Source organism: Astatotilapia calliptera, chromosome 4 (genome assembly GCF_900246225.1).
Source record: "Astatotilapia calliptera chromosome 4, fAstCal1.2, whole genome shotgun sequence".
In the NCBI taxonomy this organism is placed as follows: domain Eukaryota; kingdom Metazoa; phylum Chordata; class Actinopteri; order Cichliformes; family Cichlidae; genus Astatotilapia; species Astatotilapia calliptera.
The window spans coordinates 32,576,960-32,601,962 of NC_039305.1; the positions used below are offsets into that span (position 1 = coordinate 32,576,960).

Sequence of the window (25,003 nt, forward strand, 5' to 3'; positions counted from 1 at the left end):
CCTCTCCAGGAGACTGGGTTCAGAGCTCAAGCCGTGCATTGAGGTGAGCCTATATCTATACTATATCTAGCTGGTACCTCTCAACCTCATGCACTAACTCAGGTTCCTTCCCCACGAGACAGGTGACATTCCATGTCCCAATTGCCAGTCTTGGTAGCCGGGGATCGGTCCGCCAGGACCTCCACTCCTGGCTGTTGCCCTGCTCACAATGCAACCGACCCCTACGGTGCCTCCTTTTTACGGCCGTGCCCGGCCGGGCCACATGGACTAAGGCCCAGCCACCAGACGCTCGCACTCGGGCACCCTCCAGGGCCAGGCCTGGCTCCAGGGCCTGGCCCCAACAATCAGATGACCCCTATGAGCAAGCACTTTGGTGACAGTGGGAAGGAAAAACTCCCTTTTAACAGGAAGAAACCTCCAGCAGAACCAGGCTCAGGGAGGGGCGGGGCATCTGCAGGGTTAATCTGTGTCTTGGTACCAGAAAGAAACTTACGCTCCCAGGGAGACGCTAGATTTGACCTTGGACCTCATGATAGCTTGTTGATAGAACATGTTCTAGAAAAAACACACACAGAATTGTTATTTGGATTATTTCCATTTCCAAAGTACCTTTGTACCTATGTACAGCTAAAGCTGTGTATTTATGCATGCATACTTTTAATTTTTCAGTAGCAACTCAAAGACTTACCTTGCGTCTATAGATATCAAAAGTGGTTTTCTGAAAGAAAAGAATTATAAAATGAAAAGTTTTCATGGAAGCATTTTTTTTTGGTGCAGTAGTACTCGTTATGTGATAAGCTTAACAAGTATGATTAAATACAGAAAGACGTTTTGATGCTAGGGGTCTAGATCTACAGCTCAGGTCTGCTGAAGCAGAAATGGTTCCTCTGGGGTAAATGATTACTTAACTTTGCAAAGCTTTTTGAAAATTGCAGCCAAATATCAATATCAGTGCTTTTCCCCAATGCTAGAATTGAATAAGTTTTCTAAGACAGAGACAGACAACCACAAACTCTAACATTCACACCTATTAACAATTCAGACTCATTATTTCATCAAACATGCCGTTGGCCAAATTGATGCCCAGCAAATTTGGAGGTTTGATACCCGAACCCGCATGGTGTGAGGTAACAGTGGAACCCTGTACCATCAAACCATCCTCAAGGTTCAGCAGATAGCCCATTTCCATCCATCCATTTTATTCCATGTATCTAATTCAGGTCCTCTGGAGTGCTGGAGCCCATCCCAGCTGCCATGGGATGAAAGGCAGAGTACAGCCTGGACAGGTCGCCAGTGTGCTGCAGGGCAGCCAATTTGGTTTTGCTCATTAGTACAATGACCACTTACCACACCACAACACTATAATGTCACACAGTGGGGATATAAAGTCTGGCTACTTAAGCAAAGTTATTTCTGGTTTGCATGTGTCTTTTCTTCATCACCACGGAGTTTGATCCATCGGTTTATTGGTCTCTTTTTTGTAGTTGTCTCGTTACCCTCCTGCTTCTGTCCATTACAAGGTTTCACTACTATGAAGCCTTGTTTGGACTTCTGTGAAGTACTCTTGTGTTCTTCATTTACTAAATTCTGGATCTGTGTTCATTTTCTCTCTGAGAACAAAACTGCACTTTGTGTTTGCTCGTGTCTTTGTTTAATATTCAGATTTGTTTGATGATCTGACTCATTGAAGTGTGACAAACATGCAAAAAAGACATAAAGATTATGTCTCCACAGGTGGAGAACTTTCTCGACAGTTACCAGCCTTTCTAGGAATGAGCGTGGCAGTAAATCCACCCCAGAAATGACCCTGTGAAAACTTTTTCACCCCACTGTGCAGACACACATAAACCTTTCTGCATTACTCTTTCATGTTCATGTGAGAAAAGAGATCTGTGTTAGAGGAAAACAGAAGAAAGGGAAATGCAATAAATAAGTGTTCTGAATATCTTCATCCTGTAAAATACAGTATTTCCTTTAATATTTAAAATAAATACAGATATAGAAGGTTGAGCATCCAATCAAAACTCCAACTGAAGCTCTACTGCCATCACAAAATTACCAATGTAAACATGTAAACAGAAACATGTAGCTTTTTGTAAATTTGGAAATATAATTAAAATCTGAAAACTGATGTGGAAATGGGTATTTACAGTATTTAGAGTATTTACAGTATCATGGTATTTAAATGGGTATTTACAGTATTTAGAGTATTTACAGTATCATGGTATTTAAATGGGTATTTACAGTATTCACAGTATTTACAGTATCATGGTATTTAAATGGGTATTTACAGTATTTAGAGTATTTACAGTATCATGGTATTTAAATGGGTATTTACAGTATTTAGAGTATTTACAGTATCATGGTATTTAAATGGGTATTTACAGTATTTACAGTATTTACAGTATCATGGTATTTAAATGGGTATTTACAGTATCATGGTATTTAAATGGTATTTACAGTATTTACAGGATTTACAGTATCATGGTATTTAAATGGTATTTACAGTATTTAGAGTATTTACAGTATCATGGTATTTAAATGGGTATTTACAGTATTTAGAGTATTTACAGTATCATGGTATTTAAATGGGTATTTACAGTATCATGGTATTTAAATGGTATTTACAGTATTTACAGGATTTACAGTATCATGGTATTTAAATGGTATTTACAGTATTTAGAGTATTTACAGTATCATGGTATTTAAATGGGTATTTACAGTATTTAGAGTATTTACAGTATCATGGTATTTAAATGGGTATTTACAGTATTTACAGTATTTACAGTATCATGGTATTTAAATGGCATTTACAGTATTTAGAGTATTTACAGTATCATGGTATTTAAATGGTATTTACAGTATTTAGAGTATTTACAGTATCATGGTATTTAAATGGTATTTACAGTATTTACAGTATTTACAGTATCATGGTATTTAAATGGGTATTTACAGTATTTAGAGTATTTACAGTATCATGGTATTTAAATGGTATTTACAGTATTTAGAGTATTTACAGTATCGTGGTATTTAAATGGTATTTACAGTATTTAGAGTATTTACAGTATCATGGTATTTAAATGGTATTTACAGTATTTAGAGTATTTACAGTATCATGGTATTTAAATGGGTATTTACAGTATTTAGAGTATTTACAGTATCATGGTATTTAAATGGTATTTACAGTATTTAGAGTATTTACAGTATCATGGTATTTAAATGGCATTTACAGTATTTAGAGTATTTACAGTATCATGGTATTTAAATGGGTATTTACAGTATTTAGAGTATTTACAGTATCATGGTATTTAAATGGTATTTACAGTATTTACAGTATTTACAGTATCATGGTATTTAAATGGGTATTTACAGTATTTAGAGTATTTACAGTATCATGGTATTTAAATGGGTATTTACAGTATTTAGAGTATTTACAGTATCATGGTATTTAAATGGCTATTTACAGTATTTAGAGTATTTACAATATCATGGTATTTAAATGGGTATTTACAGTATTTAGAGTATTTACAGTATCATGGTATTTAAATGGCATTTACAGTATTTAGAGTATTTACAGTATCATGGTATTTAAATGGTATTTACAGTATTTAGAGTATTTACAGTATCATGGTATTTAAATGGGTATTTACAGTATTTAGAGTATTTACAGTATCATGGTATTTAAATGGTATTTACAGTATTTAGAGTATTTACAGTATCATGGTATTTAAATGGGTATTTACAGTATTTAGAGTATTTACAGTATCATGGCATTTAAATGGGTATTTACAGTATTTAGAGTATTTACAGTATCATGGTATTTAAATGGGTATTTACAGTATTTAGAGTATTTACAGTATTTAGAGTATTTACAGTATCATGGTATTTAAATGGCATTTACAAACCATTTTTCACTCATACAGTGCTTCATAAGGTTAGACTGCGTCTCCAGAAAAAGGATTTTAAGTTCATGTAATCATGTAACACTGTCGTTGCTCCACACCTGTTTGTGGGTTTCTATGTTTACTGACCTTTCACCTCATCTGTGTTTGGGTCAATGAGCCTCTCTGGACCACAGTCCATGGCACTGTGAGCACAACGCTGGACACACAGAACATCATTCACGATAGATACAGTCTAAATAATACAATTACAGATCATGATTATAAATGAGATTAAAACATGTAGACAGCACAGAGTTTGAAAGACTGACCGGAGGCCTGTTCACCATCCAGTACGCCCTCTCCTGGCAGTCAAACACCACGCGATCTGGCTTCTTCCTCTCTTTGCCAGCCCTGACACATGTACAAGCAGGTAAGTGGGGTATTAAGAGGAAATCATCTGTGAAAACCTAAAACCAAACAACAGAAGTGCCTACAAGACCCGTCACAGCATCAGGACCAATCACTGTACATTAGTGACCACGCTGCAGCAAACTGCACTTTAAGAAATAGTCTCAAAAACCAGCATCTGTGGTGGCAGCGGGCATTATACATTACGAGCTGTGATAGTGTCACTTACTTATACTGTTCAGCTGCTTGCATCACAATGAAATCCCATTTGTGGTTCAGCCATTCATGGAGGTGATTGTAATGTGCCTGTTTGAAACACAAACACACAGCATGGAGCAGCAAGGTGAAAATCCCTTTTAGTTTAAGAGTTTAATCAGCACGTGCTGACTGCATTCTTGTTATAACCAGGAGATGAAAGAGCCTCTGCTCGGTGAGACGCCAGAGAAACAGAAAGGTGAAGAGGAGCATCAAAAAGACAGAAAGAGGGCCCACAGAGTAAAAGGAGCCACTGTGGCACAACCGAGGCAGAAGCTATGGGGCCAGTGACGTTTGAAAAGTTAAATGTCTTGTGAATGAATACTTCATCACCATTTCATTCCTGCTGCTTCAAATAGAAAAACAGTGAAACAAGAAGATCCAAAATTGCACTGTTGGTTTGTGTCAGTATCATTCTGTGACATCAGCCCTCAACTTAAATCTCCCAGCTTAAATCTGAGAAGCCTTATTGAGTTGAAGACCAGTAGACTTAATGTATTCCAGTTAATAATGGAATAATGACTGTGCTACTCATTACACATCTAGAAGCAGACACATTGTCTACCTGTTCATATGGTTCCAACACGCCCTTCTTCCGGATGTTCCGCTTTGCCAGGTAAATGGCTAAAACCACAAAACCAAATAAAAACACAGTCAAAACACAAAAAGTAAATTTTATTCATCAGATTATTAGCTACAATAAACAAAACCAGTCTTTCTATGAACAACATTATTTTCTTTATAATTTACTGGTTTAAATGTGTTTGTTTAATAGAAATCCCGTTAATTTCATAGTTGTTTCTATGTCCTCCAGGTTACTGCTTCATACTGTTGCTATATTAAAGGTATGGAAGCAAAGTGGTTCATTAGCAGCTTTAACTCACATGAATGATTTCAAATGATTCGATCCTACGATGTCATAAAATTAGCCCAGTGTTTCCATGCTGCAGAAAACCACTGTGCGACCGCTGCAGCACAGCTCTGACATGATGTTGGCACACTGACTCAACACAGGCTTGTTTCTCCTGGGCTGCCTCTGTGGACCAGCTCTCAGGTGTTCCACTTCTTATTTGAGGAAATGTTTAACGCTGAAAATATTAACGCTGTTTGCCGAGTGCATCGTGGGAGGCTTTTTCTTTGAAAAAGATCAGGCTTTGTTTCTGAGAAGATCAGGCGAGAACGTTTTTACTTATCTTTGTGGGGGAAGAAATTTAAATACAAAACTTTTGTCAATTAATTCAACTTAAATATATTTACCTACAAACAGACAGTCAAGTTTTATTGTTAGTTTAAGTGAGTTGTATCCATTAATACTCCTACCAGTCGTTCTCTGAATTTATTTATTGTTGCACACTTTCTGTAAATCCAATAAACTTAATTTCACTTCTCAAATATCACTCTGTGTGTGTCTCCTATATGATATATTTAACTGACATTTTTTATTGTAACAACCATCGATTTATACAGGAAAATAATGACTATTAACAAGGCTGCCCAAATCTTTGCATCCCACTGTAAATGTTTAATATATGGTGACTGAGGTATGACACCGCCTGCAGGTTCCTGTAGAAACAAAGTGCAGGTAAGTTCATATCACAGGATACCCACCATAATCAGAGTCGTCTGGGACCCATTTCTGTGTTGGCCAGAAGTAAGGAGTCTGAAAACATTGAAAATGAAACCAGTTATATGTCTGCTTTCAATGTTTATTTAAAATGTTTCTGGACATTACTGAAACAACTAAATTACAGCAAACAGTCTAAAGAAAGCTCATGTCCTTCCCTGACCTTTACCTGTACCCACACTCTTTGCTTTGGTTTAATGAATCGTTTGCCAACATAAAACAGCCCACACACACAGACATGGCCAGCACAGAATTATTTTATGTCATAAAAACATAGTGCAAGCAAATCATTTCATTTCACAGGAGTTTATTCTCAGTCGCACAACAATGTGTGTAGAACTCAGGATGGATGAGCACGTGAAGTCATCACACACGTGTCTGCTGAAAAACCAACTGTGGTTTACTTTAATGCTGGAGGCAAGTCTCTGCACCGCTGTCCCATCAGTCTGTTGTAGAAAAGGATGAAACGTTTCAGGACTTAAAAACAAAAACTCATAACGAGAATCAGTCAACACCTTGACAGTCAGTCAAGGTGTCAGTGAGTCCAGTTTCCTTCACCATCAAAGGCTCAGAAACAAACTGTGACAGGAAGAGGTCTGCAGACCCAAAGACACGAGTGAACCAGAGGACAAGTTTCTGAGAGTTAGCAGCTTGTGTGATGGTGGCTCACAGGACATCAGCTTCAAGCAGCTTAATAGTCTCAGTTTCAGCTGTGAAGAGAAAACTTCAAGCTGCAGGTTTGACAGGATGAGTTGCAGCAAGAAAGCCAGACTTCAGAATAGGACAAAGAGGCCTGGCTGGGCCATGAAACACCACCATTGGACTGCTGAAGACTGGAAGAAGGTATTATGGACTCATGGATCAACATTTGAACTCATGCAGGATCTTTGCCGTCAAGTAGGTGAAAGGACGGTTCCACAGTGTGTGGCATCAACTATCAAACATGGAGGGGGAAGTGTGATGGTCTGAGGCTGTTTGCTGGATCCAGGGTCGGTGACTTGTACAGAGTGAGAGGCTCCCTGAACCAAAACAGCTACCACAGCATCCTGCAGCACCATGCAGGACCCTCTGGTATGTGTCTAGTTGGTCAAGGGTTCATCCAAAACATAAATCCAAGCTATGCCAGAACTACCTCAGGAAAAAAGAACAAGATGGTGAGCTTGAAAACATGGAGTGTCCAGCACAGTCTCTTTACTACCTCAATTCTCAAAAGTTCTTGAAAAACTGTTTAAAAACTGACTGGAAAAATTTATAGATAAACATAAACTACTCACCGAGAGTCAGAACGGATTCAGATCAAGCAGATCAACATCATCGGCACTATTAGATTCAATAGAGTACATCACAAACTCCACAGACAAAAAGCAATATGTGGCTGGGTTATTCAGAGACTTGACAAAGGCATTTGACTCTATAGATCCTGATATATTAATAAGAAAACTGGAACATTATGGTGTCAGAGGGGTCGCTTTAGATTGGGTCCGAAGTTATTTAGGTGACAGGAAGCAGTTTGTGAAATTAAATGGTGGTTGCTCCTTATGTATGCACATTGCTTGTGGGTCAGTTTTGGGTCCAAAAGTCTTCAACATTAACGACATCTGTAAAGTGTCCAAAGCATTAAAAGTGGTTCTCTTTGCTGACCAGACAAACATCTTCTGCTCTGGTGATGATCTGCAGAATTTATTGGAGGATATGAAATAAGTAAAGTGAAGTTCTGGCTTGATAAAAACAAATTATCATTAAATTTGAATAAATCTAAACTGATGTTATTTGGAAATAGTAGTTTAAATACAAATGCAAAGATTCAAATAAATGGTGTTGATATTGAAAGAGTCAGTGAAAATAAATTTCTGGGGGTAATAATAGATGAAAAACTTAACTGGAGAGCTCACGTAAGATATGTTCATTCCAAAGTATCACGAAGCATTGCAATACTAAACAAGGCAAAACAGCTGTTAGACAAACATCACTTCATATTCTCTACTGTTCACTGGTTTCACCATACTTAAGCTATTGTGCAGAGGTCTGGGGCAATAACTATAAAACCACATTACATTCACGTTTTACTCTTCAAAAAAAAAGCAATTCGAATCATCCACACTGCAGGTTACAGGAACATACAAACTCACTATTTTTACAGTCGATCTAGTGAAATTCCAAACAGCACAAATTCTATTCAAAGCAAAAAATAAAGAACTGCCAGGAAATATTCAGAGTATGTTTGTTTTGAAAGAAGGAAGTTATAATTTAAGGGGTTTTTATAACTTCAAAACAGGGAAGGTTCGTACTACAAGAAAAGTCTTTTGTGTTTCTGTGCATGGAGTGAAACTGTGGAACAAACTGAATATGGAATTAAAGCAACGTCCAAACATAAAACTGTTCAAAAAGAGTTATAAAAATATGATCTTCTCCAACTATAAAGAAAAGGAAAATATTTAAATTAAGTGAATGTCTCTATTTAAAAACAAACAAACTCATGATGTGATATTATAGTTTATAGTATATCAGAAATCTGTTCACTATTTTTATTACAAATGATACCAGTAATGAAGCTGATTAAATATTAACTGATGATTTATGGGACAGGGGTGGGATTAAATAAGTGTTTACTTCTTCCCTTTCAACATGTAAATTAATCAGAACGTTTTTTTGTATGTATTTTGTAAAGTATTTTTTTCTTTCTTATTTTCTTTTATAAAGGTACCTGTATATTGTTCACATGTTGAAATAAAAAATTACCAACCAACAGTCTCCAGACTTAAACCCAACGAGCTGGTTTGAACTGGACAGAAGAGTGAAAGCAAAGCAACCAGAAGGTCCACATTTATGGGAACTTCTGCTCCAGATATGGGAGAAGATTTCTATTGCAGAAAGAATGACACGGCTGTGTTCAGCTGGTATATCTGCCAAAGGTGCGACTTTGATGAATCAAAGTTTAAAATACATTTTGGTCTATAAACTGATTCCATCTTTTTTAACTCTTTATTTGTACTACACTTTCATTTAAGAATGCAAAGAGACATTAAACTGCATAACTTTCAATAACAAACTGGAAAATTGGGGTGTTCTAAAACTCTTGACTAGTAGTGTGTGTGTTTCTATCCTTTTCCTCCAGGCTCAGAGGGAACGTTTTCTGCCTGGTATCAGGCTGAAAAACAGTTTCCTTGGAGGAGCCAGAGGACAACCCCTCATCCAAGTCCCCCCTCAGGTCTAAACAAGGCAAAATCTGAAGGCATGAAGACATCAAGGGATTCCAGATGATTCAACATCTTGCTCATCATACAAATCTGTACTCTGATTGGAGGATCTATATGGGTATTTTCAGTTTCCCTTTGCTGAAGGACGTGCGGCACCATGAATCACGTTTTCATGCAGTAGCTGATATCAGTCAAGGAAGTGGTTCCACCTGTTATGTTGTTTGTGTGTATGGTTATAATCATGCAGAGCGTGCGTGAGTGCTAGCACATCTTTCAAAGTTTCCTGTCCAGTTAGTCTGAGGCCTGTACTATGAAGCACGAGTTTACTTATCCAGGAAACGTCGAGGTTAACCCTGGGTTCTGTATCACCACCGTGAGAACCCTGAACCCTTCTTGCCAAAGTACATTGCCATGGTAACTTACACTGCAAACCTAACCTACTCTGGAGCAGGTTACAGGATCCAGATTAGAGATTAACAGGCATGAAATCATTGCCTGTTGACCGATCAATTCTCCAGAAAATGGTTAAAATAGCAGCCTCGAAGTCTTTGTGTTGGCTTGATGAGCATCAGTAATATACTGCAGCCATGGACCCAGCATTATTCATGTTGACTGCAAACTATTTTACATACACTACCAATCAAAGGCTTGTTTTTTCTTTATTTTCACGACTATTTATTTATTTATTTATTATATTGTAGATTCTCACTGAAGCCATCAAAACTATGAATGAACACGTGGAAATATGTAGTGAACAAAAACGTGGGAAATAACTCCAAACAAGTTTGATATTTCAGATTCTTTGCTTTGCTCTCTCGGCGTCTCCATGAGCTTCATGAGGTCGTCTCCTGAAATGGTTTCCAACAGTCTGGAAGGAGTTCAGAGATGCTGAGCACTTGTTGGTCCTTTGCCTTCACTCTGCGCTCCATCCACATATATTTGAAGATTAAGCCAGGACATTCTTGGCTAAAACATGTTGACAGTGTATGGGTGACAGACAAACAGGGTGTTTCAAAAGGTTAGGCATCGTTTGGGTCCACACATGTCCAAACGATTGTGTGTAGGCTGTGTTGGTACCATTACAAGAACAGCAACCAGACCAAAGCAATGATTTTGACTCGATCGGCTGACAGATAAAATACATTTATGAACACAGCTGCAGGGCCAGGAGTGCCAGCATGGATTCAATTAATACATCATTAAATGATTAATTAAATACTTAATTAAGTCATTAAACCAAAAATTTAACAAATGGGCTTTTAATTAATTATTTTTGTGTTTATTTAATTAATTTATAAAACATTTAATTCATTATTTAATGATGTATTTATTTAATTCATTTGTTGATTGACTGATCCCCCTTTCCAACCTGTGTGCGCACAGACGCGTCAGCAGGACTGCGTCTGAGTTCTACGCTCACAGGTTGTTGAATTTATGCACAACGAATGTCATTGCTAATAAATACCTGCACCCACAGAATGAAATGATTTGCTCAGATTATGTTTTTTTCTCACGTGTAACTTCTGACAAATTCCATATAAACTCCTTCACATGCTTTACCTACGATGGGACAGTGTGACTCGGACTCTTATCACATGTAGCAAAGGTGAAGCAAACATTTACCTGGAAACGGTACAGGCTGCTGTCGTTGCACATGACCAGCTTCTTATGGTTCTGCAGCGGGTAGATGTAACCATAAGCTACCAACATGGTGCCAAAGGCCTGAGCCTCTGGAACAAAGGCAGGAAAGAAAGAAAATAAAACCAGTTCAAACAACATTTGGCTGGTGTTCTGTTAAATATAAACTCATAATACAGAGGTAATATCCCAGCTATTATAGGGCGAGAGGCAGGGTGACAGTCTATCGCGGGGCTAACACACAGACACCGTTCACACTCACATTCACACCTATGGGTGAGTTACCAATTAACCTAACCCCACTAACTGCATGTCTGAACTGTGGGAGGAAGCCCAGCACCCAGAGGGAACCCACGCAAACACAGGAAGGAAATGCCAACTCCACTTTGTTTGTCCGCTGCTTTCAAAAAGTTCTTTAGTTTTGTTTGTTTTTTTTAAACAAACAAACAAACTTGTACTGATTTTTCCAAATCCATACATTAATAATTGATAAACACTAAAACTGGCTGAAAGAAAACATTTCAGAAAATAAAAACTAACTTGAAATGAGCAAACTCACAATGGAAACTAAGTGAAACTACACTGAAGTAAAAGCAAAAAGGCAAAAAGAAATAAAACTATAGTAACTCTGGTAAATGGTGTGTGCAATGATTTAATGTGTCGAAGTGCAGGGCTGCAGTACATTTGGAAAAAGAGCTTTGATCGTACCTTCTGTAGTGGTCTTCATTTTGTTGCTAATCCAAGCAATTGTGTCATTACCTGTGTGGAGACACAGATATACTGATCAGCAGAGGTGTGGACTCGAGTCACATGACTTGGACTCGAGTCAGACTCGAGTCATTAATTTTATGACTTTAGACTTGACTTGAAAAAATGTTCTAAGACTTGTGACTTGACTTGGACTTTTACACCAATGACTTGGGACTTGAATTGGACTTGAACCGGTTTACTTGAAAAGACTTGATATTTCACCCCAAATATAAAATTTAACATGCATATTATATAGAGATTGAAAATGTGACGTCATTCACGGGTAGAACCGCAAAGGATTCTGGGAACTCGTGGCAAGCGGTACTAGGCTTTCAATTGAAATCAGTCACACAGCGATAAAAAGAAACACAAAAATGTCAAGAAGCTGTTGTATTATTAACTGCAATAGCCGGTCGCATGACAGCCACGGGAAGCCGACGGGTAAAGAGATCGGTTGTTATCGGATTATGTCGTTGAAGAGAAATTGTTCGAGCCATGTTTCCGAAGTAACAAAGAGGCGACGGATGGTCTGGATTGCAGCCATTCAAAGACCAAATATAACGTCCCAGAACCCTCCAGCTCACAGGTTAGTCTGCTTCAAGCATTTACACGAAGGTCAGTCTGCTGTTGTAGTTAATGCGTCATTTTTCTTAACATAATTGGTGATATAGGTTACAAGCAAGTCTGGCGCTGAACAGAAATTGTCGCGCTATGCTCCTTTGTTTATTGTGCATAAATAGTGAATTGTCCTGACACAATATTGCGTTTCGCTTCTGTTATTATGGTACATTGACAAAAACATATACTTTTATTCACAGGATAAAACAGGTTTTTTGTATCACTAATTGTCCAGTACGATTACAGCATACAGTATTATTGTCACTGCTACATTTCTGTGATGCTACCAGAAATTATTTCCACTACTAATTAATTACCGTTGAGCTCAAAGGTCCTATTAATAAACTGTTAACGAATGTGTATTTATGACGACGATTTGTGAGACTGGTAAACTTATGATACGTACGATGGTCTTTCGTTCTACACGGTGCATTTCAAGGTCCTGTACCCATCCGGCGGTAAACTGTACCTGGGCTTGTTGCAGTGACCTGAAGTTACTAAACTTCATGAGTGTGTGCACTCACTCCAAGAACCGTATAATTATAAATATGCATATAAATATGCTACGATGAGATAGCTGACTTCATCTAACTAGCAAATGTTTTCCAGGCTACGTTGGTGATACAGTTTTTTTAATGTGTATGATATTTTTGTCATGCGATTTTAAAGCTGGTCCTACAACCGCATCCAAGAATAACATGCAGCTTATCTCAGAACTGTCGGTGAAAATTATTCTTGGAGCTAGGTTTAATTGAGCTGCATTTTAAAGAGGTGCAATTTTACAATTTGTGTATATTTTCTAAGTTCACTATTTTGTCATGTGTTGAGAAAAACACAGATTTTAAAATTACATGGTCTAATATTTACATTTAGCATAACTGCAACATGCTTTTTTTTTTTTTTTTTTTAAAGACTCGAAAGGACTTGAAATTCAAAGTTTCAGACTTGTGACTTGACTCGGACTTTTACACCAGTGACTTGAGACTCGACTCTGACTTGCCTGACATTACTTGAGACTTGACTTGAGACTTGAGGATAAAGACTTGAGACTTACTTGAGACTTGCAAAACAATGACTTGGTCCCACCTCTGCTGATCAGAATCAAGAACATTTAAATCACACGTCTTTGTGTTTATGTTGTGTCATTTGTTGGTCAGTGGAAACCAAAATTAAATCCTTTGAAAGAATGGGTTCAAAATCAAAAAGAGCAAAAAGAAAATAATTTCATCCCAAATAATTTTAATGAAAGCCAGAAACACGAGTACACTGGAGGTTCATTTGGAAATCCTGTTCAGAAAGAAGCAGATGCTGACATGATTCTTGCTTTATCAGCAAAAACCAGAAGATAGAAACAACTTAAGAATAGAAATTCACAAAGAAAGAACCAAATAGCTCAGCTGTTCCAAAGTGTTAAATGTGGACTATAAACATTAGGTTACATTCCTTTAATAATGTCTTACACAGACATGGTTACGGCATGATTAGTATGTTAGTTTAAATGAATCATCACCCCGAGTCATACCAACCACCAGATACAGTTTTATTTTATTTGAGAACCTGGCACACAGCCTTATATAGGCTCAGATACTAGAGATGGACCGATCCGATATTACGTATCGGTATCGGTCCGATACTGACCTAAATTACTGGATCGGATATCGGAGAAAAATAAAAAATGTAATCCGATCCATTAAATATCACGAAAGCACCTCACAAAACTTGCAACACGCCGTAACTCACCTCAGAACGTCGGAGCAGTATGCATCACGTGATAGAGCAGCTGTGGCATGCAGGACCTGTCGGTGGTCTGGATAGCATGTGGAGCTTCGCTAGCAACCCGGCATTTCATCTCTGACAAAGTTACCCCGAGAGAAGTAAAGCAAGTGTGTAAGTCCATCTCTGAATGTTTGTAAAGCATTCCCACATTAAGCTTAACGAGCGACTGCCTCTCGCTCTCCGGCTGCTACTTCAATCATGAAACTGCTAATGATCAGCTGATCGGCTTTTCTGTCGTGAGTCTCTCTTGTTTGTTTTTGGCCCACTTTGCGCCAGAAAGAGCAAACCAGTGGCTGAACAACAGCAGCACGTTAAAGCTTGATAAGCTGTTGTTACAATTTATTTAATATTACTTTCTACTCGAGGATCTTTTTCTACGTAGCTGACGCTGGTAACTGTGCAGGGGCGGATCTAGCAAAGTTTAGCCAGGGGGGCCGATAGGGCATTAACAGGGAAAAGGGGGCACAAAGACATACTTTTCTTTCTTATTCTCATTTAAAATGTCGAGCTTTTAATAAATAATTATCTGACACCCAAAGTTTTAATTTGATGTAAAATGAATAGAAGTCAATTACTGTATATAGTGACTATTAAGTCTAATATATATACCCTAGTAAGCTATAGTACTTTTTCCATTGGGAAGGTACCATCTGTGCAGTCTGCAATTTTGTTGAAGAAAGATGTTGAATCTATTTAATATTTCTTGAAAAATAATTGATTTCTGTGCATTTTTTTCACACTGCATCAAATTAAGGTTGATTACGTTGATTAAGCATCATGAGGTGGAGCATGAGGGGTGGTTCCCTATTTTTTATTTATTTATTTTTGTTGTTGCTGGGAGTTGGAACCCTATTAGTTAGGTTGCTTAATATTTATGCTAAGTACTCTTTAAAATACCAGAATATGGAGGATGGTGTAGGTGTAAGTTTATTAGATTGATCAGTATTGCTGAACTATGAAATATTTTTTTTGTATACAGGTATAACAGAATAGCTTTAGTGTAGTTGTTGTTTTAAACTTGAGTATGAACTTATACAAAATGCAGCAAGATATTTAAAAAACAGTTTTGTTGATTAAAAAACACTATATCGGATTCATATCGGTATCGGCAGATATCCAAATTTATGATATCGGTATCGGACATAAAAAAGTGGTATCGTGCCATCTCTATCAGATACAATAATCATAGTAGGTCATTTTAACATGCATGCAGGTGCTGGAAATGACAGCCGTGCATTTCATCTAGTATGAGACAAGAATCAGGCATTTCTCAAACTATCAGTGAGCCTGCTCAACACATCATCACATAAAAACAGAACATGTAACAGTAAACTCTGAAACCCTTCTTTAGTCTGATCATTTCTTAATAACATTTACAGTAATAGATTACACAGCGGGAAGCACGGTGGTTAGCACTGCTGCCTCACAACAAGCAGCTTCTGCTTATCTTTACCAGGCTGACTTTTATTCATTGTTCCAGTTTGGATTCAGGAGACAGACACTATCTCTACTTTTAAGATTAGGCTTCAAACTTTCCTTTTTGCTAAAGCATATAGTTAGGGCTGGACCAGGTGACCCTGAATCCTCCCTTAGTTATGGTGCAATACCCACATAGCAGACATGACATACCCTGCCATGACTTCTGGCATGGCAGGGTATGTCAACCAGATGTGGGCCAGGTCTGGCAATACAGCTATGGTAATCAATGTTTCAAATGCAGGTTTGACAGGTTTGTGAGTGTACACTTTATCCAAAACCTAGTGAGGGTTTACTCATGTTTACCACCGGGTGGCTGTAGCTCAGGAGGCAGAGCAGGTCACCTACTGATCGGAAGGTTAGTGGTTTGATCCCTGGCTCCTCCAGTCTGCAAGTCAAGACTATGAATAAAGTTAGGAAGCACTCAGTTTAGATAAAGTGTGTGGTTGGGTGAATGTGGCATTTTGTATAGAGCACTTTGAGTAATCTGGGAGAGTAGAAAAGTGCTATAGAAGAATCAGTCCATTCACTGTCTGAGCAGAGTTTCGTCATGTTACTTTTGCTCTACATGTTGTTATTACATGGCTTGATTAAGGTTCACATCAGGCTGACATCTGGGGCCAGAGCTGAAACTGTTCTGGGCCAGCACAGGGCCAGCAGCTGGCCTTGTGCTGGCCCATGTGTGGGCCACCAAAAGGCCGTCATTCTGTGCGGTATGTGGGCCATGTGTAAGCACAGTGTGTGGGCTGGATCCGGGCCCACACAGCGGGCTGCTGCTGCTGCTGCTATGTGGGCAGCAGCCAGCTACAGCTACCAACACCTACACCCTCCTGATGGAATACCTCTGGTTCTAACACATCATTTATGTACTGTAAGTGCTGGCAGAATACTTGGGTCAAATGGATGGCTGCTCAAATTTCCCTTCCAGGCCTTAGTCCAGATTAAAAAGTCACTTTGGTTCTTAGAGCACTGCACAGATATCATCCAATCATGGCTGCTTTATTTAGCTACTAGCCGAGCAGCTTAGGCAGCAAAGCTTTAAATAATCCAGTGAGGCTGTACAGATTAAATACCTGAGAGGTAAACACACTGTCACCTTGTGGTCTAGCACATCGGACAGGACAAAGTATGAAGGTTCAATAAACAGGAGCATTTAGCTTCAGAAATAACAGGTAGGCTTTAGTGAAAAAACCAAAACTATGAGAATTATTTGTTCTTTTTCTACTTAAAACTTTATTGTTCTGTATCAGTTTGTGGTATTTTAAATCAATTTGAAACATTTATTTAATGCCATTTACAGAATTATATGTTTTTATTCACTTGGTTGTTTTTTATACATAGCACCAGTTCACAGTAACAGTTAGTTCAAGGTGCACTGTAAGGTGAAGACAACGAGCTCAGACCGACCACACAAAAACAACCCAAGATTTATCAATCAACTTAGACCCAATCCTTTGGTCTCAGATATGCTTAAAAACCTTTCAATGGATCAGAAATCCCAGTTTGCAATTAATACAATACAAAATATTACACAGAGTGCACTATACTGGTCATAGGATGTTCAAGATGGGCTATACGCCTTCCAACAACTGCTCACACTGCACAGCAAATACACCGGACAATTACATACACGCTCTTTGGTTCTGTCCACCAGTTCAGAAATTCTGGCGTGAGATATGTGAAGACTTATCAAAGTGTCTGAAATGTAACATTCCAGCCTTTAGTGTGCTTGCTGGGCAACTTGGATGAGGTCACTGCAGAAATAAACACAGCCCACGTTGTTTTTACGGCCCTATGCATTGCCAAGAAAATGGTCCTCATTAACTGGAAAAATAAAAATAATCTTAATTCTAACCAATATAAAAACCATCTAATAGATCACATTAGTCTTGATACAACCTCTGCCATCACATTTGATCAATCCCTTTGGGCTCCTTTGATCGGCTTCATCACCTAGTGGGGGTGGGGGGGTCATGGTTTGGTCCTGCCTTCGCTATTGTGGTTGATATGGGGGTAGGGACGGCCTTAGGGTGTCCGGGGAGTCCCTAGGGACATTTCCCTAGAGGGACTAACCTGGGGGATGTGGCCATGACCTGGTTAGGGGCTCTGGGGCTCTTGGATGGTGTTTTCCTTGTGGCTGCGTACAGCGGAGATGGGGGAGGGTCTGTGCTGGCGGACGTTGGTTACTGGCCTGGTAGCCTGGCTGCCCCTGGGAGGGTCCGGGACAGGCGTGGAGGCTTGGGGGTCTGGGGGTGCTCCGCCCCCCGGTCTGGGGTGCTGGCCGGGCCTTGGGGGCTTGGGTCCTGGCTGTTGTGTCGCCGGAGCAGTGGGCGGGTGGGTGCAGGGGGGCTCAGCCCCAATGCAGGGGACCTCTGGTGCATTGGCCCAACTAGGGGGCTCTCTAACTGGTGGGGAGGTTGTTATATCTTTGCAGGTGGTCTCCTCACTACAGGAGCCCACTCTGCAGGTGGGGGAGAGATATAGGAGAGGTGGAGAATGAACTCAACCTGGGTGTCTATTGTCTTGTGTAGTTTGGGAGATGATTGGATGATGGGGGTGGGTGCAGTTTTCTCTGGGGTGGAGTCGGGTGGGCTGTGGGGCTGGGCGGTGCTGCTGCTGCGGGCCCCGGTCCGGATGGGCCTGGGCCCCCTTGCCCTGGTGGGTTCCAGAGTGTGGGGGTGCCTACTGGGGTCAGCGGGGGAGCTGGCCCCAGGGAGGGGCCGCTTGCCCCTCCCTTTCTTCCCTCCCCATCCTCAGCTGCCTCCCTATTCCCGCTCCACCACACCCACCCACCCACACAGGGCTTGGGGTGCAGGTATGTCACCAGGGTGCAGGGGAGGCACTCCCCCTCTGTCCCCTTCTGGCCGCCTGTGCCTCAATTTTATTCTGCAACCTAGACATCCACATTACTCACACTCTCACATAAAACAGACATATAGGGCCTTGGGGGTGGGCACGTTTTACAGCATCCAGAGGATGGTCGGTGTACTCCAACCCTACCCTCAATTTTAAATGCATTTAGACACTAAGGGTTTTCGGGAAGAGCCGTGCTGCTCTCTGAGAGGAAGCTAGTACCATGCTCTCCTGAGTTTTAAATGCACTTTAGAACAGCACACAGCAACACGACATATGAGCGGGCGTAGGGAGGTTTGGGGTCTTCACTCACCCTGGTTCTGTTAGCCGTCAGGGCTGGGGGGCTGGGAGGAGGTGCTGGCTGTCAGACTGGGGTCTGGGATGCGGGGCCTCCCTGCTACTGCAGATAAGGAGGTGGTCCGCTTGCCTCCACCCCAGAGAGAAGGGTTACATGTCCTGGGTCTAGGTGCAGCTTGCCCCTCTGGGGGCAGGGGTACCTGGACCTGGGATATAGAGTATGTTTGGGGAGTGCGACTGTCTGTGCAGTGTCTATTTGTGTCTGTCTACATGTCGGGTGAGTGCCGAGTATTTGGTGGTGCATATGGGGTGGGAATGCACGTCTGTGTCCGCGTGTGCCTGTTCGTCTGTGTCTATATGTCAGGTTGGGTCTTAGACTCAACCTCTCTGGGAACATCTCAGGCCCTCTAAAGTACGGAGGCCTATCTCCCCTCACCACACTCCCTGCCGGTGGCTGATGCCCTCAGACGTTGGTGTGTTGGTGGTCCTTGTCGTCTGGGGCTGGGCGCTCATGTATGTACCGGCTCACTCCTGGTGGCCGATTGGCGGGGCCGGGCGCCTGTGGCCCGGCTGGGCTCCTTCCGGGGGATGGGATGCCCTCAGACCTCTGGGCCTGAAGCTCGGTCCTCTCTAGCACAGCTGGCTGCCGGCAGAGCCCGCGGGCACACCACTGCAACCCCCTCTGGCCTCTGCTCCGTAGCTGCGGGGCGACCTCTCCTTTGGGGCTCTACTCAGCTCTTCCCAGGAGGGTGGCACGGTTCCCCCCCCCCCCCCCCCCGTTTGGTGGTCCTCCTCGGGTCCTTGTACTCTGGGGCCTCTGGATATCTGGGGCCTGGATCTCCTCCATACCTGCTTCATACCCTGGGGGACGGGGCTATGGCTCCCCACACTCCCTAGCAGATCGTTACATGGAGAAACCTTTGGAATGCAAGCATGCTGATGCACACAGGTATGCACACAGGTGTACACACGGGTATTCACAGACGCGGACTACAGCTTTCTTGGCTGCTGCCTCAAAGCACATTGTGCGCTGTCTATCTTGCGTGCTGCACAATATCGTTTATTATTTAGCATCTACTGTTATCTACTGCTAGCTAGTTTATTGTGATGGTGCTGTTTTTATGTTGCTCTTTTGTTGTTTGCTTTCTCTTCTGTTTTTTTTCTCCATACAGGTGACCCAGGTGTTTTTTTTTTCTTTCTTCCCCCCTTCTCACCGTCTCTTCTCCCCTTTGGTTTTCTTTCTCTCCCTCTCTTTCTTTCATTCTCTCTCCCTGTCCTATCCCCCAGTCACGTCTGTCCCGTTTGTAGCAACTGAAAATAAAATAAATACATAATTATAATAAAGGTCAATCAAATGGACCAATATGGCAAGGCCATGATGATCCACTTGGTAAAATAAATCCGCTTGGCATCTTTCTTGGCCTTAAGACAACAATTCTGATGGCTAAAGATCCAAACGGGACACAAAAAAAACACAACAAAAAACAACAACCCAATTAACAGGACAAAAGATAAACTATGGGCAAGAGTAGAAAGGTCAATGACATGCAGTTACCTTAGTATAATGTATGTAACCTACCCCATCATCTCCTCAACTAATGGGAAAATCAGAGCCAAACTTTGCATGGACATTATAACACATACAGTGATTATTAACATATGCTTGCAAAATATATAAATCTCAATCTTTACTCTGGTATTTTTGGATCAACAGAAGGCTTTCAGGAAGATTTTGGGGAATGCTGATCCAGTCCAGAAGTAAAAGAAATAAATGCATGAATGCAGGTATTCAAAAAATATATGTCAAAAGTCATACAAAATAGGCTTGACTGGTTTTTATATAGTGCTCTACTCTACTCTACTCTAAGCACTCTGAGAGGCCAGGGTTTGATCCACCAACCTTCTGATTAGTTGATGACCTGCTCTACCTCCTGCATCATGTACCAGTTAAAAATGCTAGAAATGTTTGAGTTTAATTTCATTCAGTTTTATTTCTATTGTGTGTGTGTGTGTGTGTGTGTGTGTGTGTGTGTGTCACACTCACCAGCAATGACATGTGGGATGGTAGTGATATTGAGCTTCTGCTCTGTACCTTTAACTCCACTTTTTGTGTCCTGCATTTCTAGCAAAATCGACTCCAGCTGAAAACAGAGGTGAATGAAAAAGATTAATATAAAGAGGACAAAAGAGACACAGCCTTTGGAGGCTGTCACTGTCGTCGAGATACTTAAATTCTCCCACTTGGGGCAGGAGTGCCCACTCCGTGTCAGGAACCCTGACACGGAGTGGGCACTCCACCTTTTTCCAGCTGAGAACCATGGCCTCAGATTTGGAGGTGTTGATCCTCATTCCCATCACTTCACACTCAGCTGCGAACTGTTCCAGTGCGACCTGGGGGCCATCACCTGATGAAGCCAACAGAGCCACATCATCCAAAAACCAGAGATGAGATTTTCTGACCACCAAGAGGAAACCTTCTGCTACTTGGCTGCATCTAGAAATTCTGTCCATAAAACTTACGAACAGAATCGGTGACAAAGGCAGAGCCCATCACCAACCGGAAACAGGTCTGACTTATTGCCGGCAACACCCCATACTTCTGAAGCACCTCACACATGACACCCCGAACACGGTCAAATGCCTTCTTCAAGTCCACAAAGCACATCTAGATTGGTTGGGCAAACTCCTATGCACACTCAAGTATCCTCGAGAGGATAAAGAGCTGGTCCAGTGTTCCATGACCAGGACGGAAGGTACTGCCCCTGACCTCCATGCAACCTTGTAGAGGTGTGTCAACAAGACAGCAATACAACATGCAGAGCCTTCAGGAACTCAGGGGGTGCACCTCACCCTCCACAGGAGCCTCTGCCAGGGAGTTGTTTAGCAGCCTCAGAGACCTCACCCCCAAAGATGGACGAGTCGTCCCCCTCATCCCCAGACTCTGCTTCCTCCAGTGGGATTAAGGAGGTCCTCGAAGTATTCCTTCCACTGCATGACAATGTTCAATGTTCAGCAGTGCTCCACCTGCAATATACATAATGCAGGTACAGCGCCGCTTTCCCCTCTTGAGTCGCCTGATGATTTGCCAGAATCTCTGCAAGGCAGTCCAAAAATCTTTTTCCATGGCCTCCCTGAACTCCTTCCACACCCGAGTTTTTGCTTTAGCCATTGCCGCATGCTGCTTGGCCAGTCGGTACCTATAAGCTTTCTCCGAAGTCCTACAAGCTAACCAAGCCCGATAGGCTTTCTTCTTCAGTCTGCTGGCTCCCTTCACCTCCATTTGGTTCGGGGGTTACCACCACAACAGTTACCAACACTCCTGCAGCCGCAGCTCAGTGCAGCAGCTTCAGGCAATGGAGATGCTGAACATGGTCTATAGAGTTCGAAAATGTGACGTCATTTCCAGGGTAAAACCACAAAGGATTGTAGGTACTAGCTTGCTACAAGAAATCCCTTTCACTGGAAAGAACGGTCACTATCGCTGCCCCCTCTCTCTTCCATGCAAAGAGACAGACACAACGGCCGGGGACGTCGCTGGGTTTTCTTTGTCCAATTTTGGTGGATTTTAATGCTGTGGCTGACGCCAGTGGACTTTCAGTGTTGTTTTGACTGTGTGTTCTAAGTGGCCTGGGGTGTTTTTAACTGTTTAAAAAAAAAGTGAAATAAATGATATTTTAGTAATCGAGTTTTATATTGTTCTTTTCGCTTGGCTACTCCACTGCTCTGTCCATTTTTTGAAGGGCTGCCCTTCACTTAGAATAAAAGCTGGTGTCCACCTACATATCTGGCTACTCAGAACATGTCAGTGTCCTGTACTCATCCATCGGCAAACTGGAACTGGGCTTGTTGCAGAGATCTGAAGCTACCAAACACTTCATGAGTGTATGCACTCACACTTAGGAACATATAATTATAAATATGAGCGTGATGAAGGTGGGGGCAGCACGCTAATGTCTTCAGTCCACTCTGTATGCTCGTATGGGCCAAACCCTTTCATTACTTTGTTGTTTTTCCTCGTACTTTTTTTTTGCCTTTTCGTCAAGTCTGTCTTTGTACGGACCTGCCGTGTTCTTCTTCGTTTTGTACATAACTGTTTTTGGGGCAAATAAAATGCAAGTAGGGATTAAAACAGCAGAATGAATGGTTACCGGTGCTGGAAATGCTAGCGCTTGATGCAGTGTTTTGATTTTGCTGCCACTTGTACCCACAATGCAACGCACACAAGTCACGTAGTCTGTCGATCTCTATCCGGTTTTTAAAAAAGACACTAAAAACAGTCAGTGTTCACTGTCGGCTTCTCTCGGTTTTTATTACCGCTAATCATTTTAAAGCTCAGTTTTTAAACCCTTCCTATGTAACTACAGTCCATGCAGCAGTATATTACTGACTAACCTCGTACTGTGGATGGATTATCTCAGTTGTTCTCCTGACTGAAGTTTACAGCATCCTGCCATGTGATTGCATTTGTCCCTAACTATCGGGAACGCTCACATTAACTTTTATCGAGTGGAAAAAAGTCCTCCGTTCATTAGCGTTCGTCCTCCAGCTTTACTATTTATGTTATGCTAACATAGCTTTGTCGCGCTAGCGATGACGTAGCACATCATTATCTACCAGCTAGTCCAACTTCAGTAACCCTGCAGACGTCACTGCTGTTTAGTTTTCTGTCTTCATTTATGTTGGAAGTGATAGCAGAGCTGTAACTTCCTGCTAACTTCTAACTCCGTTAAATGTCATAAATTCCGTCTTCATGGATGCCTGGATGTTAAACTTAATTGGTACACCTGGTAGAGCAGCCACACTGATCATTTTATGAAAGATGAAAGAATTTAAAGAGTTTTTCAACTCTCAGTAATGCTGCAATGATCGTTTGACTTTGGGACCTGCAGCGGAGTTTGGGCCCAGACATGGCTAACGACGTTAGACTTAAAGACCGGACTGGGACTCAATGTCCCCAGTCTCCCTCAGAATGCTGTTGAAGCTTTGCCGGAGGTGTGTGTTAAAGATCTCACGGACCACTGTTCCCAGCGCACCCTCACTATACGTTTAGGTGTGACAGGTCTGTCCAGCACCGCCCCCCGCCACCTGATCCAACTCACCACCAAGTGTTGATCAGTTGACAGCTCAGCCCCTCTCTTTCAGAGTTTTTTAAAATTGGAATAGTAGTAAACTGGGTCAGAATAGCGTTCATACTGTAAAACACCAGGCCTACTTTATAAAGAATCTGATTAGTTAGGTTAATACTGGAATACTTCTTTGTTTATCTTATTCCTGTGTCTTTGCTTCATTGTGCCAATGAATTGTTTGAAAGTTAATATTTTTATCTGAAGTGCATAACAATAAGGTTGTTCAGATGCTTTAGACTGCAGTGACACCATGCTGCCAAACAATAACATTAATTAGCTTTTAGGTGGACTAAAAGATTAGCTTCAGCAAGCCTCTTATGCTGGCAAACCAATCATGTTTAAATCTCATGCAAATGCATGGGTATCCCTTAGATACTGCATGCAACAGAAAAATCTTTATATAATCTTAAGAACAGGGGGTAGGAAAACAAGGTTACTGCAGCTCGCGTGCTTTGTATTTTTCCTTTTTCACCAAAGCAGTTTATATAGAAATCTAGAACCTAACGTGAAAAAGCCTTTAATTATTAAAGAATGATGGATAATCAAAATATATTACAAAAGGAATACATAATAATGCTATAACAGAAATGCTATTGACCCACCTTTTTGAGGCAATACAAACGGGGCTGGAAATGTTGTGCCCGGTTTGGGCGCGCTGTTCTGATAGTCATTTTTGCAGATGAATGACGAGCGAATCAGATGTAAAGCAATCAAATCAAATCCTGGTATGAAATGTCCCAGTTAGAACAGGTTTAGTTGCTGACAGGCAAATGCATGCCTGCAGTGAACAGAGGTAGCGTCTGTGAGGAGACTGTAAGACCGGAGGCTAAGGATGGATTAATCCTCCAGTCAGCTGTAAGCTTTTTCTCTCACCCAAGGCAATTACAGAGAAAGGCCTGGCTCAGACTGACAAGAGTCAAGATCGATGCTGTGTCTCAGGGTACAGTGGTAATGGCTGTAAGTAAGTAAAATGTATTTATATAGTGCTTTTCACAAAGTGCTTCACAAAGCAAAGAATGAAAATACAACATGTACAATGTAAAACAGCAAAATACAACATAAAAACAACAAATTAGTTGAAAGCTTGTCTATATAAAATGT

At 41.1% G+C, this 25,003-nt stretch overlaps 1 protein-coding gene across 1 annotated transcript in view; it reads right to left on the reverse strand.

The window, feature by feature from the left end:
- The window catches only part of rgs9a (regulator of G protein signaling 9a), a 37,737-nt gene extending 13,016 nt beyond the window's left edge, over positions 1-24,721 (reverse strand). Inside the window, exons 1-11 of the mRNA XM_026166245.1 lie at positions 24,505-24,721; positions 20,821-20,917; positions 11,715-11,765; positions 10,992-11,098; positions 6,156-6,207; positions 5,113-5,171; positions 4,522-4,598; positions 4,214-4,295; positions 4,039-4,101; positions 689-718; positions 494-555 (exon numbers count right to left, since the gene is read on the reverse strand). Of these exons, the coding sequence (XP_026022030.1) occupies positions 494-555; positions 689-718; positions 4,039-4,101; positions 4,214-4,295; positions 4,522-4,598; positions 5,113-5,171; positions 6,156-6,207; positions 10,992-11,098; positions 11,715-11,765; positions 20,821-20,917; positions 24,505-24,573 (749 nt within the window). The 5' untranslated portion in view covers positions 24,574-24,721. The remainder of the gene's footprint in view (positions 1-493; positions 556-688; positions 719-4,038; positions 4,102-4,213; positions 4,296-4,521; positions 4,599-5,112; positions 5,172-6,155; positions 6,208-10,991; positions 11,099-11,714; positions 11,766-20,820; positions 20,918-24,504) is intronic.
- Positions 24,722-25,003: the final 282 nt, after the last annotated feature.